General features: G+C 44.0%; 1 protein-coding gene across 2 annotated transcripts; it reads right to left on the reverse strand.

Moving 5' to 3' along the window:
• Nucleotides 1–1,657: 1,657 nt before the first annotated feature.
• On the reverse strand, nucleotides 1,658–11,235 carry CDCA7 (cell division cycle associated 7). Of its 2 annotated transcripts, none has more exons than XM_071434887.1 (10): nucleotides 10,734–11,235; nucleotides 9,096–9,215; nucleotides 8,607–8,717; nucleotides 6,953–7,204; nucleotides 6,495–6,572; nucleotides 5,629–5,820; nucleotides 5,060–5,200; nucleotides 4,494–4,643; nucleotides 3,776–3,912; nucleotides 1,658–3,466 (listed from the first exon to the last, which is right to left on the reverse strand). In XM_071434887.1, exons 1-10 carry the CDS (start codon nucleotides 10,986–10,988, stop codon nucleotides 3,436–3,438), a joined length of 1,467 nt encoding a protein of 488 aa, XP_071290988.1. In that variant the 5' UTR covers nucleotides 10,989–11,235; the 3' UTR covers nucleotides 1,658–3,435. The 2 variants fall into 2 exon arrangements, with proteins under 2 accessions (XP_071290988.1, XP_071290989.1); XM_071434888.1 differs by having other exon boundaries at nucleotides 5,629–5,817; nucleotides 10,734–11,234.
• Nucleotides 11,236–13,956: the final 2,721 nt, after the last annotated feature.

The raw sequence follows: 13,956 nt of genomic DNA on the forward strand, positions 1-13,956 counted from the left end.
TGCCTTCCTAAGCAAATGATGATGATGCTTTGGTATGTTGCCATCATCTCTGTGCTTTTCTCTTCAAAATGTATTTTTAGGTTGCTGGCAGTCAAAATAAAGGTTTATCAGCACATGAGGCTAGGAAGGAGGAGGGCTACTTTCCAAAGTTAATATTCCAATCCCTACACTAATATAACTGGTTAGGTAGCCAAGCATGCTGCTCTGCAATGTTTACTGTATGCTTCAGCCTGTGAAGCAACACTGCCATGCTGTTTTTTTAACTTACATATAATGAAAAAAAGTTTAATTGTTAAGGAAGACAAAAATTTTTTTCTCAAGACTTGAAGAGACCTAATGCTTCAATGTTTGGCCTAATTAAAAAGCAAATGGAATGGGGAAAAAGCAAACAACATATATATTAGTATATACCAGCCTAAGAAAATCTTCTGGTAATTAGGAATTTATTACCAATTTAATCAGTATGTAATATAAAGTCATTCTAAATTATTATATATCAGGTTAAAAAAGTTTTTTCAGACCTATGCACAAGATCACCTGGCTCTAAAGCTGAGTAGTGAGGGAAAGTCAACTCATGCAGCCTTTTTCAATTATAAATCAGTAGTCATTCTACCTCACACACGAGCTTTATTTTTTTGTTCTTCCTTACACAGTGATACTCTATTTCCATGCATCTTTGGTTTTTAAAGCTGACAGGACCTTTTCCTCTCCAGTTTCCTAAATTGCTTCTCATTCACTGCACTTATAAATTGTGAGCTCGTTAAAACTGTATTTCAGGTCCACATCAACAGCACTTTTAAGTAACTGTGGTAGAGGGGCCTGGGGAAAGTGGGGTATTGAGAAACCTCAAAATCATCACATTAGACAAACTAACATCCTCCACAATTCATAAATACGAATTTATTCTCACATCACGAGCAGTGTGATGACAGGCACATCTAAAGGTAGCTTTTAGGTGAGAGTAACAAGGTGAGGATTTTACCGGTAAAGAGTGTCTGGGACAGCTCAGTCACTCTGCTGGATCACTTCTTTCCCATTTCTTCTCACTACAGAAGGTTACAGCTTTTTGTGTAACCTTCTGCCACAGCCTCATGCAACTCCTGTCTCTAGACCCAGGGCACAAGAGCAGCACAAGTGTCTTCACTATCAGAATGCAATCAAGGCCCCTCAGGTAATTTTCTGCTCCAGGAAAGAGTTCCTGAGAGGCTATTTAAGAGCTTGTTTGTAAAAGAACAAATAAATAAATAAATTTAAATGGCACACACATTACTCCACCTCATGTCCAAAATTTGATGCTCATCCTTGTCAACTCAGGATCTAGGCATCTGGTTTAAAAACAAGTAGAGAAAAAGCAGAAGAGTAAAGCACACAGCACATCAACCTAGAGTCTCTGTTAAGCCTGAACTAATCACTCTGTATTCTGACCATCACCATTTAGTCACCAGGCACTGAACAATTCACTCCAAGCAGCATGAATATCAGAGCAAGCCTGATTCAGGAACACAGAGCCAGAGATAAGATGGCAGAGTCCCACTGATCCCCCAGGTATCATGGGAACAACCAAGTCCTTTACTTTGCAGTATAAGTTCACCTGAAAGTGGTAAAAGAGAAGTACAGCTCTAACAGGCTTTTTAAAACCAGTTCAGAGACAAAAATATTCTAAAATTGAAATTTTTTATTTTCAAAATAAAGAATTTTGTACAGAACAGTGTAGATCTGAGGAAATCTAAATACAGCAGTCTCTGTAATATAACACAAGGGTCTGCTTTTAGCACAGTACTTTCACACTCTAGCAATCAGAAGGCAAGCCAAGCAATTAGGAGGAAAAAAAAAAACCCAACCACTTTTATCTGTCAGAACAAGTATTTCTAAAATGAGTTCCTTCTTCACAAAATGTACCTAGAGGGAAGAGCACTCTCCACACCTCAGATTGCACAGCTATTCACACTATAAAAACAGACAAAGAGAGGACAAGAGATTTTCAATAGGAGAGATGATTTATGAAACAGAACTGCAAGTCTGAGACATAAATATCTGTTGTTTCTAAATTCCTCTCTCCTCCCCTGCCACACATACTAATGCAATTCCCAGAAAGGTATGAACTATGGATCATTTTGTATACACACAGTGCAAATACTGCACAGGCACAGAAGTATAAACCCATGGTGATTCTTCTACTGTTCAACTGTACATTATTTATAGCATTACATTCTAAACCTTATACAAAGCTTACACAGTAGTTTCCATAACAAAACTAAGCACATTTACACACTTTATGGTTCTCTGGATACAACTTGCATGGCACCTTCTTTTTTACAACAGAGTACAGGAGACCCCTATGTGCTCAGCGTATCAGAATTCTTCAGCTCCGTTTCTGCTGTACTTACATTTCACAAATGTCATGTGAAAGAACCTTCCACAATCACAAAGAGTCAGATACAGAAACATTCATTGCCTGTTTTCCTGATAACCAAACTAAACAAGTTACCACCTTTCATCCACTCAAAGATGGCCAACAGCCACACGAACTGCCAACCCTCTACTTGACCAAGCCCTGGTCTGGAGGTATCCCTCTTCCCCAGGACCACTGCTGACTCTGCAAAGCAGTTCTGCAACTGCAGCAGGAACAGGGAAAAGAGAGTCCACCAAAACAGTAATTTACCACACGGAACATTCTGTTTTAGACAGTGGTCACTACACAATGTATACCAGTACATTCCCATCACTGTCACCAGTAGGCAATGCTAGTGCTGTGGAAGCTTTCAGCAGGGGCCTTCTCTCATCTGAGCACACAAAGTGCCACGTCAAACAGCATCTACTGCATTTTTTAATTCAAAGAATCTCCCTTGAAATGGCCAGTGTGAACTTTTAGTACTCTATAAAACCAAATATTAGTGCTTGGAGACTGCTCAGCTGCGACTTACAGAGCTTCCTTTTTGAACTTAAGAACATGCTGTTGTTTCAGAGGATTCTACAATTCCATTTGATCACGAAGTGCCTGTATTGCAGAAGTTGGGTGCTTTGTTCTGTGGAGAAAACCACCCCAAGTTTTTCAGAACATCTCAATCTTTTTGTAACCAATTTTGGAGGATAAGTAAACCTGCAGCATAGATTGCTGCATGAGTGAAACTGATGGCTTAAAGCCCCATCTCCTTTCAGGAAGAAAAAAAAGAAGTTACTATCATGAATAAAAGGACTGATGCTATCTGATTTGCAAAGTTGTCTGAAAACAACGGCCTGTGGGTGAAGACCTGCACTAAACAGCTTTCCCAAGTATGATTTATGCTGTAATAAATGAAAGGTTTTTATCCTTTTTTACCCAAAAGGAAAGGGAAGCAGAGAAGGCACTTTGTAATCTCATTTGATTAAACAATTCACTGCAGGCAATATTATTATGTTGGTGAAAGAATATGTAATTTAAAGGCAGTCACAGCTTCAGTCTTCCATTCCAAGTTCTTGTTTCAGACTGAAAGGCAAGTAAAAACATGAGTCAGCTTGCAGCAAAACACTGAAAACTCTTTGAACCAATTAGTGGAAGCCCTGACAATACACACTGAGGTTGAGAGCTAAAAGGCAGAGTGAATATATCACTCGTTTCAGGTAAAATTCAGTGTTATCAGAAAAATCATAGGGCAAAATCTCAGATTCTGGAGGCAATACAGAGTAATCTTGAGATTTAACTGACGAACTAGGATGTGGACATCTTTTCCCTCCCACTTTTGAGATGCTTAACCCACTTAATGCAATCACATCACTGACACAATGGCACACTCACCTCTTTAAGTAGGCATGGACATTGTCAAAGCCGTGGTACTTGGCCAGATAGACCAGGACACCGGTGGCACATCGGCCATCTCGCTGCCTGCAGAAGCTACAGTTGCAGATTCCACGACATGGGGGGCACCTCCATGTCTATACAGAAGAGAGACAACAAGAAGCCCTTTTAGCTGAGATGCTATGCCAGATGTAACTCACACTCACTTAGGAGAGAGCCCTGCTACACACTGAGTTCTGCAGTGAACATCAGCACTGCATAAAGTCATCTAAACCAGTCCAAGAGTACCAATTCCTCAGTTTGTAGGGTATTAAGCTCTCCATTGCCTGCCTTGCACATAACTACAGGAAGCATTCCACTCTGTTTTAACTCCTACATCACAGCCCACAGCAGCAGCACTCTGTCCACAGTACAGTTCCTTTTCCCTAAGGCATTAAGCACTAATGCAGAGATAAAGAGAACACTATTTTGATACTCAAACACAAGAATATTTTTGCTGCTGCTCTGTTCTCATACTTGACTCCTGCAATTAAAACTACAGAAGTAGTAACTACAACAAGTTCTACACAACACAGTTCTGTGATTCAGGGTGAATCAAGCCACGAGTGCATGATGTATTACAGCACTGTAAGCATTTGTTAAAACCACTGCTGCATGTGACCAACAGCCCTGTCTGTGGAAGTCAGGCACCAAAAGCCAGCACTGAGCACAGTCCTACCGGGTCCAGCAGTGCTGCTCTGACATCCTCCCCGTATCTGTTGCGGAGGCAGGGCCCGCAGAACTGGCCCCGCACTCCCACGCACTCAGGGTTACGACAATTTGTCTTGGTGTCTATGGTTTTCTGGCGACACTGATGGCAGGTGGATCCCTAGAACACAAAAAAAACAAACGAGGCATTTCAGATGGCATTTTAGATAGGGGGAAAAAAAGCATTGACAAAAATCTCTTTGGCAGCTATCAGTGCTTATTCTGAAACAGAAAGCCACCTTGCAAGTTTGAACCAAGACTGTTTTGACACTGCATCTTCAGTGTCTGGTAATCACTTAGGTATTACAGTTGTTCCAGAGTGAAACCAAGCTAATTGGCTTGGTAAGGGCCATTCTACAAATTCAGGCAAAAATAAGAAGGGACAGTTCAAGATCCCAGACATATTTCTCCCAAAAATCACATCCTTTCTCTCAGTGAGAGGGAGCATACCCTATGTGATGCTAAAACACAAACACAGAATAACAAAAAAAAATTACTTCACTAAGTACACATTTCACAAAGCTGGAATATACTTACCAAGGCCCTGTTATATACTTTTTCACTTGCAGATCCACAGATATTATCCAGCTCTTCTGCTGTTATGTCCTCAACTGGGCGCACAACGTGTGGAAAAGCCATAGCACCACGGTGACCCCTCCTGGGAGTACGGGCTTCATGCTGAACAGCAAAGACACAATACTTGCAGTATTAGTTTCAGCAAAAACTATACAAAAGTGAGGATCTTCACAGCAATGCTGAAGTCTCAAACACCCACTATATATTTAAGCAAGATGTAACAAAACTTCGTACAGACACACGATATGGATGCAGCTTTAGCACCTTTACTTGATCTGTCCCCCCTCAGGGTGCAGTGATGCTACTGATCTTGCTTCACTCCTGCTGGAGTGCAAGAGGAAGTGGTTTTTCAAGGACAAGGAAGGGGAAATGGAGAGCATATATAAAATGCCCCTTTTTTTTTTAAAAATTCTTCTAAGGCCATGGCATACTGATAAACCTCATCAACTCTCTATGAATTGCTATTTTCTTGAAAGGAAACCTTCATACAAAACCACCCTCACCCTAGGAGAACTAGATCTTCATCATACCTCCAGGTATTCATCAGACATCTTTCTTCTTCTCACCAAGATATACGGGTCATCTTCTTCCTCTTCTGGTGCAACAGTAGGAGGGCCTTCAATCAAGGACCTGGACCTTGTGTGAGGCCGAGAACTCCGGTCTGGGTTCCTCCTCAAGGCACATTTGGGCAGTGAACGCCTTGGAAGTCGCTTTGGTCCCTGCTAATGTTTAAAAGCCCCTAATGAAACAGGTGACAACACAGATAGCTTCTGACCCTACACTTAATTCCTCCCCTAAAGATGCCTTCCTCTCATCTTTTCCAAAGATATGTCTATCCCTGTCCCAGTCAGAAAACCAAAGGTAAGAAGATCCTAAGCAAGTTCATGTTAGGGATTCTGCCAGTCACTGAGAAAGAGCCAAAAGCAGCAGAACCCGTGTCTATGAGGAGCTGTGATTTCCAGGGTTGTTCTAATCTTCACCCAAATTACAAATACATCAACAGTAAAATTCATTACACTGCTGATTCACAACCCAACCTTCTTAAAAGTTGGGCTAAACGCCAAGTGTTTTTCAAGGCTCCAGACTCACAGAATATTCAGGTCTGAGCTGCCCTCCCTTATCTCCAGCCTTTGTATAAACACATATTTACACAGCACCTCGTTTGGTTTTACTGGCCCGTGGAGACACTTAACCTTTATAAATTAATCTGTTCTGCTTTGTACCATGGCAAATCAAAAGAGAATTACACAATTAGGATACCCATTTTAGGAAGCAGTAAAATTCTAACTGGACTTTGATTCTGCACAGTTTATTACGTTTTTACATTGAGAATCCTGCTTTGTAATGTATTTGACTCTTAGAAATCTGAATGCAAATCCAGTAAGTTTATACTCACATGACTGACAGCTGGCAACGATTTTCTCCCACCAAAGATACCAGAAACATTTTGCAACTCAGCCATTAGTTTTGCAAGCTAACAAGAGAGAGAAAAATGAAGCAGAGCTTTAAAAGGGTATTTATGTGCTATTACAGACTACTAGGGCAATTGGCTAAAAGTACAATTACTTATAGGAAATGCAGTCATTCTTCAACTCTTTGCATTTATGTCTTATTTATGTTTTAGTGACTGCAAGTAATTTGGAAATGCTCAAAACTTATTATGTCGTTAGGCTTGCAGCCTATGGATTTTCATATGCTAGTAAATATAAAGTATCAGATTTATATTTTAGGAATGCAAATTCATCTCAATGCATTCACATAATTCCCATTACAGTGAATTTAAACAGAGGTCCCCCAAGAGTTGAAAGGGGGGGAGGGAAAGGGCCAGTCCACAGGAAGACATAGAGTACTTGCCATTGCTTTGTTTTCCTTTATGTTTAAAGCTCTTTTTTCTAAAAACATAGCACCATTTTCTTCAGTGTCAGAGTCTGAATCTAGAGCAGGCATTGGTGTTTCAGGAACAGGTTCCATGCCACCCTTCCTCCTCTCTGATCTTCGAGGTGGAAACTTCATGGCTACTTTCAGAGGAACAGAGCATTTCTGCCCTCTCTGATCGATCTCACTTTCAGCACTTGCATCATTCTCATCTGAATCGGATTCCAATTTCTGTTAACAAACCAAAATGGAAGCATGTAAATCCAGGGGAGTTGCTCTGCAGTTAAATACAGTGGACAACATTTTGTCTAGGAGTAGTTTAGGAGGCTACCTTGCTGAAATCCAGACACCCAGTCCTAGTGTATTTTGGAGTGGGAGGAAAGGAGAGGGAACACAGGGATAAAAACCTCTCAGAGAGACCCACATAGCTGTGCCAAACACACCAGAAAAGGGAGAAAAGTATTTGCAGCAGTTGCAGCAGTCTTAGCTCTCACTTGTAGGTCTAATAGAAAAACAGTTTGTGTGTATGGTATGAGGAAGAGAACTGCCTTTAAAGGGCTCCATTTTGCTACATATAGCATTTGGCTGTAAAAAAAGCCACTATGCAGTTGTCCGCACAAGGTCAAACCCAATTCTGTAAGCTGTCAAGTACAGTCATCTCACCACATCAATGACAAAAAAAGGACACTTCTTTCTAGAGCCAACCAATGAAATAATTATGAATAAAATCCCAGTCTTTTCTGATCTTCAAATTCTGATGTCTTGCTTACAAATTTCCCAAGAACCAATGGTTCAGTGAGGACATAATTTAGTTAAAAGCTCATTATGCAATGGGCTTTGATTTTTCTTTTTAGACACAACAAGACAGTCTTTGATCAGCAGTAAGAATGGACATCAAATGGCCATTTTTATTTACACAGGGTTTTAATTAAGCAGGTATGTGATTCTGGTTGTACATTATGTGTAGTTACTGACTTTTTTTGTATTTATCTACTCCAGCTTTGTCTCCTACTTACCCTCTTTACAATTGTGTTTTAACTCAGATGTAATTTCTTCCAATTAGCCATTTTTCTTTTCTAGTCATTTCTCAGCATCTGCTGAAGTTATGATGAACCTGGTTTTGCCAAATGTGGTACTACTTCAGTTTCTCTTCTGAATCCAACTATTGATCTTTTTAAGCAATAAAACGGATGCCAGGGAAAAGCAGGAAGGCAGATTTCACTACCTATGACTATTTCTCTACTGCTGACAGATGCTCAGCATTCCCTGTTATGCTGCCAGAGTGGAGGTCAAGACACACAGGAATTTTTCTGAGGCTTGCTGGAGTCCGTGGGCTAGCCTAACATTTCATATTGAGGAAACCAGAAATGTTAGGCTTCAACAGAGCAACATCCAGCAAGGACAGGTTTAAGAGGTATATTTCAAAATACATATGGCATGTTTTTAAATCTCCATTTCTTGAGTGCTTTTCATGGAGACAAAAAGAAAACTAAACTTTGGTGGCTTGGACTGTCTACTAAATGAAATGATGCTTCCTTCTGAAACAGTGAACTTCGAGCTGAAGCTGGCATTATTCTCCAATTAAGAATGTGTAAGAATTTAAATAATAGCAAACAAAAATCAACTGTCTTACCAATGCATCTTGAACTTCATTTTCTGAAAAGCCACAGAAAGATTCATCATCAGAGGCTTCATGAAATATTTTTGCCAGTTCTTCTTTAATATCGGACCTAAATTTGCATTTCTACAAAAAGAAAATATCCTTTAAGTTGTACAGAAAATTTTTAACATTTATACGTGCTGTACAAGCAAATAGCTTTTTAATAAAGAAAAAAAAGTTAAGGCATTTCACAAGGGGTTTTAGAACCACAGCTGTAAATTACCAGGTACATCAGGTTAGGTGACATACCAAAGGCCAGAATTGATAGCTAATCTATTTCCAACAATTACCACCTAAAAGCACACGTAAAGAGTGAAAAGAAATTACAGCATATAGCACAGGTTTATAACTACTATACAAAAACATAAGCAGAGCAAGTAATCTTACATTATTAGATCTACATTTTTGCAATCTTTACTAGTCCAGCACATATTATCTTATTTGTTCTTGTACTGTACTTACTGTATTTGCAAAATTATCAGAACCAAAACTATCACAACTGTCATCAGAGGATGAGGATGTTTCCATGGGAATCAGTTTCGTATTTCGAAAGGTTGTGAAGTTTCTCCTTCCAGAACGACGCTACAAAAGGACAACAGCAACACCATTAAGAAGAGACCTACTGCAGCACAGTAGCTTTTTAGAATATCTTTGTACTGAAGCTTAGGAAGTTTGAACTTTTTAGGATGTTTAGCAACCTTGAATGCAAGTCAGAAAACAAGCATCAGTTTTGAAATAAATCTCTACGTTAGGAATGATAATAGTTTTTACTCTGATACAGTTCTGATCATTGTTGCAGATGAATTTCATAGAGTTTTTAAGAATACTCTTTTTATGCACACAGGCAAGTGGAAATAAGCATATAAATCATGCCATTCCCCAGTCATCATAGCCAGTGATGGAAAAAGGGCAAGTACACGAAAAGTACCTAGAAATCTACTTTGACTCACTTATTACTTGCAGTTTGAGGCAAACACTAAAATACTCTGCAGCTCTTAAGGAAGGGCCAAAGAATCCTACCCACAGATTTGAAACAACCGTTCTACACAAAGCAGCTTGCTGGTTTGTTCATTTTGCCACCGATTTAGAAGACTTTATTTTGTGGGCTTCAGGTTTTCCTTTCCCAGGAGATGTTTCTAGTGGTAGTGACCCATTTTATCCCCCGCGGCTGGCTGGCAGCGAGGCCGGGGAGCAGCACCCACACTGAGGTACTGCCGGGTTATGAGCGGGGGAGCTTCACGGGCCCAGCGGCCGGGCCGAACGCCCGCCACACGGGGTTGAGCAGCAGCTGCCCGGGCCAACCTGGAGCCCTCCGTCCCCTCCTCAGCACCGCTCGGCTTGCGGCTTTTCGCTCCACAGTTCCGCCGAGCGCCGAAGTGCGGCCCGGCCACCCCAGACACAAAAGAGGCGGGTTTTGGTTTTGGTGCCGCCCGCCGCGGCTGAGGGTGCGCGCAGCCGGGGCCAGTGCGCGGTCCGGCCGCTCGGGGGGGGCCTCAGGCGCGGAGCAGCCCGGCCCGGGTGCCCCGGGCTAGCCAGGGGCGGCAAACACACCCGTCCCGGCCAGCGCCGCTCCCGCCTCCCGCTAAAATGGTGCCGCCCCGCACACACGCGGCCGGGCCCACCCCTGTGCTCCTTCCGCCCGTCCCGTCCGTGCCGCGCGGGGCCGCTCCCCACAACACCGCCCCACCACCGGCCCGCGCCCTCGGCGAGGCGGGGGCGATGGGCGCATGGCTCCCGGCCGCCAGCCCCCCGCCGAGCGCGGCTCTCAAGCCGAGTTCCTCACTCCACTAAGGCGAGCAAGGGCAGCGCCACGCACGTGGGACCCGAGCACCGCGGCGGGGCAGGAGACCCGGAGCTGCGGGTCCGAGTGGTGGGGCTTCCCCGACGTCGCTCTCCTTGGGGTGCCCAAACTAAAGACATTCCCCCCCCCCCCACCCGACCCCACCGGCCTTCTGCAGCGCAGCTCAGTCCGGCTTGCCCAGGTTCGCAAGACCCCGGAGCGCCACGGGAGCGGCGGCGAGCACCACAGCCTCCCCCTCTCCCCGCAGCAGCAGCGGCCTGTCCCGCGGCCTTACGGCGAGCCCGACGGGCAGCGCTCACCTGCGGGCGCGGTGGGGCCATGCTGGCGGCGGCGGCGAGCGCTGGAACTGAAGGTTCGCGCCAAAGCGGAGGGACCGCGGGGGGCGGGGCCGGCGGCGCCTTTCCCGCGTTGCCGCCCGCGTCCTGGCAGATGCAGCGCACACCCCGCGGGGTCAGGCACCCGGCGGACTCCCCTGCGCCCGCCAGCCCGCCTCTGCTAAGGAGCTCGTTAGGTCTCCCGCGATGTCCCCGAAGGGGCCGCTGCGGAGGTCTCATTTTTTTTAATATTCGCCATGTAGGCTTTGGGGAGCTGCAAGGGCCTGGCCCTGTGGCGCGAAAAGCTCCCGGGCGGAACGTGGCGGGACTCGGCTGCAGAAGGGGGGCGGGGGCCGCGCCCGTGGCCGCTCGTGCCTAGCCGGGGCCAGCTGGGGGAAGCCTCCGCCGTTTCTAGCTCTCCTTTTTTTTTGTTTTAAGTAATTTATATGCCAAATAAAATAAACTGAAATAAACTCCCTAAACCTGCCAGTTTTCAAGGGCAGTGTGGCTTCTCCACGAAATAAAGCCGAGGGTCTGTGTGCTGTGTCAGAACAGCCGCCCGCAGCGCGCAGGCTGCCCAGAGCCCCCCGGGGAATGGGGGATCACTCACCAGGGCCCCACGGATCAGCGTCAGGAGCGAGACTCTGGGTGACGCCTCTGCTCCTCGGGTAACAGCAGTTCACCAGAATTTTACAAAGAAGTTGGCTGCCTTGCCCTCAGCAATCACAATACTATTTGAAGACAGGCCAGGAGAAAATAGATCAGTCATTTTAAACCATTTTTGGTAACATGAATAATAGCACATTAAATCAAGTACAGCCGTTAAATACAGCAAAATAACTGCTACGTGGTATTTGGCAGCAGTAGTAACGGGAGAAGCCCTAAAGAAGCTGTATGGGATTTGTGGCCCTGGTGTTTGCTATAATCCTCTGTTTATGCTGCGGTTTGAGCAGGGCCGATACCAGTGCAACTGTTGCAGCTCAGCATTTCCAGGTGCCTCCCTGGGAGCAGGCGAGTCCCGCTGCAATCAGCAGGAGGGAGGAGGCCGCGGGCCCGTGCAAACCTGTGCCCGTGTAAGGCAAACCAGGAATCATCTCTGAGCCAAAGCCTGTAAATAGCCTACGGCACAATAGGGTACAAGAGCCCTCACGGAGGTGTTCTATTTTCTGTGGGCATTATTCTTCCTGCGCGTGCTGCAATCTGTCGTGTAAAAGAATCTCCATTTTAAATAAGCCCATAATTACACACTTACCTGCACTGCTGGCTTCTCAGCACACACAAAAGCAGATGAACTAAACCAGTTCTCCAGAGACCAGACCACACTCCATTCCTCTAAATCCCCATTAGTGGAGGATTGCCACCCACCTGGCTTCCAGACAAGACAGCTTGTTTTTTGAATTTTGATGTACTTTTACTTCTTTCAGAAAAAGAAATCTACAAATACTAGTTTACTTACATGGAAGAAGAGATTCAGTTTATGAACAGTAAAAGTCCTTAATATCTTGAATCACAATTATCAGAATTTTACTAGAGAAGTAGCCAACCTTCACAACTTTCAAGAGCATCATATGAAATGTTATGGAGTGCTGATGGCACTAGCTAAAGCAGAAGTTCAGTCTGCAGTTACTTGTCCATTTAATGCTTAATGCAAACAGCATTCTTCAAATCTTCAAATTACATATGTAGTCAAATGGCTTTCAGATTAATAGGCCAGAGCAGAGACTTTGTGGGGAATCCAGACAGGACATTTCGTGAACTGTGTTGTCAGGGTTTTTTTTAATATGGGAAAAATAATTATTTTATTGAAAACTGTGTACATCAGTTCACATATTTTACAGATGACTGGGGAGAAGAGCTCAGGACGGGGAAAAGAGAAATGGGTATGTGAAGGGCAGAGGCTTCCCTTCCTACAGCACACGGCAAGGGTACCAGAAAATGAAGGTCTGTAACTCAGGAGATGGTTGTCATGACCTGCAACACTGTGATTTCCCGTTTTCACCTTCATGGCCTGCATGCTCCTGCTCTGCCCTGCAGGGCCCAGGTACCCTGGGTGGATGGACACAACAAATTTACCAACTGGTTTGCCATGATGGAAAATGTTTTTCTGTGTTTGTCAAGACATAGGCAGCACCACTGTCCTACATCTAGCGATTAACAGTAGCTGCAGACATGCAAAGCTGAACTCAAAGGTGAATATTGCATTTTCAGACACATTTAAATAAGGTTAATGTGAGTGGAGGAAAACATCCCTGCCTGTTCAGTCCCCCAGTCAGGGTCCTGCATAGCCTGTCCAGTGCTACCAGCAAGCTCTTCCCTCAGAGCTCACATGTCAGCAATGATCACTTGGAGTATTTTATCAGGTGTTTTCAAGAAAATAATCTGTTATGGTCTCATCTGTCTTTGAAATGAGCTGTCACTACATGGTAGCAGCCCTTGGAAGACCTGCTATGGGAATAGGCTGGAATCATGGAGGGACATGCAGTGGATTGAGCATGCAACATTTTCTGCATTTATCTGGGGGGAAGCAAAGTTGTTTACATGTTAGGAGCTTCAAGCAGCAGCAAGAACATGGACCTCCAACAATAGCTCCATTGTCAGAAACAATAGATGTGACCTTTGGTCTGCTGGGACAAAGGACAAGTGCTGTCCTTTGTGTGACCCCACGGATTTCGGCTGTTGGCATTGTAACACAGCTTTTCTCTCTGGAGGCAGGGCTCCTGCTGCCCTGTCCCTGGCTCTCCTACACACTTCCTATCTTAACTACACTCAACACTCTTCATGCTCCTTTCCCTCCTTTTTTTTTTTTGGTTTTTTTTAATTAAAGCAATACATTTTTACCTGCTGTCGTGAATGAGTGTTTTAGGACACTCAAAGAATCCCTGGCAAAGGTATCAGCAAAAGTATGTTTAATATAAAAGTGAAAGCATGACAAAGTTCATTGGCAAGGTTCACTCCACTACTTACTAGCTGGCTAAAGCACACAGAGAAAAATTTTACTGAAGTCTAAAATCAATCTAAAACTAAAATAAACCAAAAACCATCTGCATGGAAAAAGGGTAAGGCTGAGAAAGAGTAAGGATAAAAAAAGAATAAGGGAGACCCTCCCATTGAGTCACAAGGTTCAGAATGGACTTCCTTACCAAACTTAGCCCCACACTTGAAAAATGGCTTAGACCTAAAAATTTTAATGGCACTTAAACTTAACAGC

Source organism: Agelaius tricolor, unplaced genomic scaffold, assembly GCF_023055355.1.
Source record: "Agelaius tricolor isolate 1412-34295 unplaced genomic scaffold, bAgeTri1.0.p SCAF_10, whole genome shotgun sequence".
Classification (NCBI taxonomy): domain Eukaryota; kingdom Metazoa; phylum Chordata; class Aves; order Passeriformes; family Icteridae; genus Agelaius; species Agelaius tricolor.

Coding starts and splice junctions, on each gene's coding strand:
- CDCA7 (XM_071434887.1), bottom strand. CDS start 10,988: ATGAGACCTCCGCAGCGGCCCCTTCGGGGACATCGCGGGAGACCTAAC. Junction 6,573..6,952: donor TAAAGGAAAACAAAGCAATG/GCAAGTACTCTA, acceptor CTCTCTTGTTAG/CTTGCAAAACTAATGGCTGA. Junction 4,644..5,059: donor AAGTATATAACAGGGCCTTG/GTAAGTATATTC, acceptor TTTGTGTTCTAG/GGATCCACCTGCCATCAGTG.